Here is a 5,386-nt window from a genome sequence, read left to right on the forward strand (position 1 = left end):
AAAACCAAAGAATGTGTGGGACCTGCAGGATTTTTCTGAAGAACAGCAGTTTAGCTGTTCAGGACGAACAGGAGACTCATGAATAAATACCACAAAAACAATACAGTTGGTAACAACACAGTGTTAAGAATCACGCGTATGTAAACTTTTGAACTTGTTTACCATTAAACAATCTTTAAAAGTTTTATTTTTTTCCTAATTTATTTATTTACTTTGAAACTCTGTTCAGAACAGAATGTTAAGACCTCAAAAGATCATAAAAATGCAGTCTTGATCTTTGTCTCTGTCATAGCATATGGTCTGAGACAAGAAGGTCAACATGTTCTGACTGCTGATACAGTCAGATTCAAGGCCATTTCTGTAATAGATATCAGTCTGCTTACAAACCAGTAGCATTTTGTCATGTTGATGTGGCCTGGATAATGTTTATTGTCCATCCAAAAAATAAGCCATTTACCGTCAAGAGGTCTCACCGCACCACGTCATGTACTAGAAAATATTACTTTCATACAAAGTTGACGTAATGTAAGAATCTCAGTCAGATTCAGCTCATAAAATTATTTGTTCCTGTCCTTGAATTGCTTTAGCTAAAATATTTAGTGCTGTCTTTCATATTAGCTTTAATATATTATATTTCAGCGCACTTTCCATTAGGTTGATTTTTTTTTTCTCCAGTGAAAGGAGCCATCACAACCACTGCTGAACATACTAAAATTTATAAAAACAAAGAATTCAAACATTTGCTTTTCTATGATATTTAGAAATGTTGTAATTACTGTCAGTGGATGGCTATTTTTTTTTCAATGTCACCGAACTTTTAACATAAAACAGGTTAAATATGTGACCCGTGCTGACAAAATGAGTCAGAATGAGAAAATAAAAAAAAAAAAAAAAAAAAATTATTTTCACATTCTCAATTAGAATACCTTCAAAATTATAAATGACTTGTTGGAATCGGACAAAAAATGACTGAGCTACAGCCGTTTGAAGGCGAAAGAGTCTGATTTTGAGAAAAATCCAGTTAAAGTTTTCAGAAGATTCCAAAGCAAAATCACCAAGCAACATTGCATATTTTTTGGTAATAATAATTACTATGTTATTAATCACAATATAGCTTTTTTATTTTATCTTTGTTATTAAAAATAAGAACAAATACGCCAATAAACAGTAGTTTAATCAAGAGCAGGAGTGATTACATCTTTTAATGTTTGATTAACATTGAGACAGATCTATATTAAGACCTACTGTAATGCATGGATCTAATATAATGTTACACGTCAGATTTTTCCACAACCGCTAACTAAACGTTCATGTAAAACATAACAGATTATGATTGTGTGAATCTTGCCAAGACATATGTCACAATAATACACTTTATAGGGAGATTGCGCGCTCCCAGAGAGGTGTGTCTTATGCACGCGCTTTGCAAATATCAGTCAGCGCGATCGTTTTGTTCTCATCAGCATGGGTTTGAAAATCATATTTCACTGGTTTGAACTCATGTTATTGAGATATGAATATTCTCAAAGCTGGAATGCTGCGCTTTTCCCAGCTACAACAGGGGGAAGTCGTGGCCTAATGGTTAGAGAGTCGGACTCGTAACCCAAAGGTTGCGAGTTCGAGTCTCAGGTCCGGCAGGAATTGTAGGTGGGGGGAGTGAATGTACAGCGCACTCTCCCACCTTCAATACCACGACTGAGGTGCCTTGAGCAAGGCACCGAACCCCCAACTGCTCCCCGGGCGCCGCAGCATAAATGGCTGCCCACTGCTCCGGGTGTGTGTTCACGGTGTGTGTGTGTTCACTGCTGTGTGTGTGCACTAATTCCTAGTATGGGTTACCATACTTGGCCACATGTCATGTCACTCACTCACTTACAACTTGTGGTGAGAAGCACAAAATTAGACTCTGCGCATTCCGACTCATTTTGCCAGCACGGGTCACATATTGATGTTTTATATCATCTGGATGGTCATTACTGTGAGTAAGAAGAGTCAAGTAAGAATATGAAAAGTTTAAAAATTGTTCCTAGAATCTAAATCATTCCTGGTAGCAGGCAGAGCTTACTTCCTGCATTATGTATTCAGAAATGCATGCTGGATTTCTGTAGCTCAGCGAGGACATGACTAGTCAGACAGGTAGTACTGGGGGGAAAAGCATTTTGTGTATATTATACTGTCTGATTTAATTCAAATGAAGGGGACATGCACTTCAGCACTGGCTGAAGAATATCTTTTTATCACAGGCACTGGAGATTTGTAGCCTCTTTGTTCTTTATGAAGTGTGTCGATATATGGTCTATTTTGTGTTCCCTTTGAGTTTGGAGATGGGGCTGTTAGGTTTGAAGGGTTGAAAGTTAAGCTGTAGCGGTTAAGGGGTATTGGGAGCATTCAAAAATGTTTTAATTTGTAGCTTTTTGATGTATAGGGCTATGTATAGTGTTTTTGGAGCAAATTAATATGATATTTCTAAAATGAAATGAACCTTGTAATGTTAATGCATCTTGTGATGATAATGCAGACATGTTCAGGCAGAATTTGTAACTATGTTTGCAATTTGTTTTATTGCTCTTGCATATCTGAATAATTTTCTAGAAAATGTGTGTTGTAATAAAAGCTTGATGTGGTGCAAGTAGGCCTTTATGTCGGTAAATGACCTCCTTTTTGGCCAGAAATATTTAAAGCCAGATTAACATGACATATAGAAAACTGTAGTCATTCACAATTTTTGGACTGGATTTTGTTGGTTTGTGCAGTGGCGAGATCAGATGTGCATTGACACAACTCACAGCTCAGAGGGAATGCTGGTTGTAACTAACACTAAATGTGATTTGTAAAATCTCATACTTTCTCAGTTTTTCCCCCTCCTGGACGAATAAAAATGCACGATAAACCCACGCCATTTAGCAATTTCTGAAGAGCATCGAGAGCCGTCTTCTCTCAAACTCAGGGAGAGTCATTGAGGCAGCTGTCAGGCCTTTTTAGTTTTGTATAAAATAAAGAAATCAATCATTCTTTTAAGCTGGTTCAGGGAACAATCGCTAAGATGTCCTGTCACTCTCTGATTGTGTTTATGTAGACTACGAGTGCTGTTTTTATCCTCTTGCTAAGTCTTCTGTAAGAAAAAGAAGAAAAAAATAATCTTTACTTTTGACAGGATAATTTAAAAGCCTGTATTTTAGACTTAGTTTCAGGTCTCGCCAAACGTCTCTGTATCAGCACTGACATTTTATACAGATTGCTTGTCAAGATCTTAGTGTTACTGAATAGTTCCTTTCTTTTTAAACAGATGCAGTCAGTGTGCTTGCTCTATTACTATTAATAAACAAAATGCTCAGTGTTACTGAATCGTTCCTTTCTTTTTAAACAGATGCAGTCAGTGTGCTTGCTCTATTACTATTAATAAACAAAATGGTGACCATAGACACTGTAGCAATTATAAAATGTTAATATGACTTATTTGTACATGTCTCACTGTGCTGTGACTTTTTCAAGTAGGAAATATTATGAATAACAGTAATCAACTTACAAATTGCTTATTTCCCTGCATATTAATATAGTAGTATAAAATTAATTTTACTCACTCTCATGTTCAAAATATTCCAAACTTTCTTTCTTCAGTGGAACCCAAAAGGAAAATCTAGGCGGAATGGCAGTCTCAATTACCTCTCACTTTCATTGTATAAAAAAAACAAAAAGCATTGAAACTAAGTGAATGGTGACTGAGGCTGTCATACTGCATAACATCTTCTTTTGTGTTCCACTGAAGAAAGAAAGACATACGGGTTTGGAACAACATGAGGGGGAGTAAATGAAGACACAGTTGTCATTTCTGAGTGAGTTAGAATTTTATCTCTTCAATATGGAATTGTAGAAGGTAACATTGAAAAAAATTACACCAATCATATTTAAAGATGGGACAGAATATGGATGAAAATAATGGCTCTTTAGACCGTTTGAAAAAAAAATGTGAGAATGTTGATAATAGGGTTGTCCTAATTAAGCTTGATTTTTTTCTTCTCCTTCCAGCAATCTCTCCTTGAATCCAATTTTCTTTCTGCCGCCTTCCTTTCTGTGCTTACATCAAATGAACATGCATCCCGTTTCCTCGGGCTTCGCACCACACATGGCAGAACTTCTCAAAGTCTCACATATCTTGAATTAAACAAAATTATTTAATTGCACCTTCATCTCTGCTTCTTCAATCAGCCTTACATGTGTTGCCATGGAAAATAATTGAGAGCGACGACTGGCTTGCCTTGCTGTTGTGTTTTTCTTCTTCTTTCACTCTCTGAGTCAGCCTCCTGTGAATAGGCCCATTCTGCTATGGGCTTTTTGGTCTATGGTGTTTGTCATGACCTCTCCTTCATTCCTGTAGGTCATCAAGCTGGCTTTTGAAGAGTTTGATCTAGAGCGAGCATACGATACATTAACAGTGGGCGACGGAGGGAAGATAGGTGATGCTCGAAGAGTCCTTTATGTGTGAGTAGAGTACAAAGGGTTCTTATGTTAAACTTTGAACAGACACATGCTTCTATTCACAAATGCCTCCATGACTTATTTATGCCCATGGAATAACAGTTTTCTTTCAAAAGCAACCTCCACATGACATAGGCACTGGGTTTATGTATATGCTTTCTTAACTCCATACGAATACACAACTACATGAATACATTTCGATTTTGTGCCTCTATTCTAGCCTCACGGGATCCAGCGTGCCCGATTTGATTGTGAGTATGAGTAACCAGATGTGGCTCCATCTGCAGTCCGATGACACGATTGGATCGCAAGGTTTCAAGGCTGTATATGAAGGTATGTCACTGGTTTTCTCTTTCTTAAGGTAATTTCCACCAACTCTAAGTGATGAAACAGGACTGTAAATGGTCACCTTTTTCTTCTTTTCCAAGAAATATCAGTGTGTTGTTTATTCCTTTTTACAGTGAAAATGTATGACTTGGTGACTTTCGGTTGCTAAAGCGTACCAGTTTTAAAAAGGCATGCAAATTGAAGGCAAATGGAGCAGCATATGTGCTGTACAGACATGTTCGAAAAGCTTGCGTGAAATATTCTACCTGCCGTTCACCCTGCAGGAGAATAGCATCAAAGCAAGTCAGATCTGAGAATACACTGAGGCATGTATTTACATATACACAGATAAACCGATAAAAATTGCTACAGAAACAGCCATTCCATATTCACAAGTAAACATGTTCAAGTTCAAGTTTATTTATTTGTATAGTAGAGACATAATTAGCGTAACTGCTGTTCCAATCAAGCAACATTGATTTGTTTAACCCAAGCTATTGAATAACAATGTGCATTTGATCAGATATAACTGCAGTACAAGATTATGAGATGCATTATTTGAATGCTTGGCCAAAGAGATGTG

At 37.0% G+C, this 5,386-nt stretch overlaps 1 protein-coding gene across 1 annotated transcript in view; it reads left to right on the forward strand.

The window, feature by feature from the left end:
- The window catches only part of LOC107702659 (CUB and sushi domain-containing protein 1-like), a 232,478-nt gene that overhangs the window by 67,585 nt on the left and 159,507 nt on the right, over nucleotides 1–5,386 (forward strand). The window contains exons 10-11 of the mRNA XM_016505042.1: nucleotides 4,376–4,479; nucleotides 4,697–4,809. Of these exons, the coding sequence (XP_016360528.1) occupies nucleotides 4,376–4,479; nucleotides 4,697–4,809 (217 nt within the window). The remainder of the gene's footprint in view (nucleotides 1–4,375; nucleotides 4,480–4,696; nucleotides 4,810–5,386) is intronic.

Source organism: Sinocyclocheilus anshuiensis, unplaced genomic scaffold, assembly GCF_001515605.1.
Source record: "Sinocyclocheilus anshuiensis isolate Anshui unplaced genomic scaffold, SAMN03320099.WGS_v1.1 scaffold6, whole genome shotgun sequence".
Taxonomy (NCBI): Eukaryota; Metazoa; Chordata; class Actinopteri; order Cypriniformes; family Cyprinidae; genus Sinocyclocheilus; species Sinocyclocheilus anshuiensis.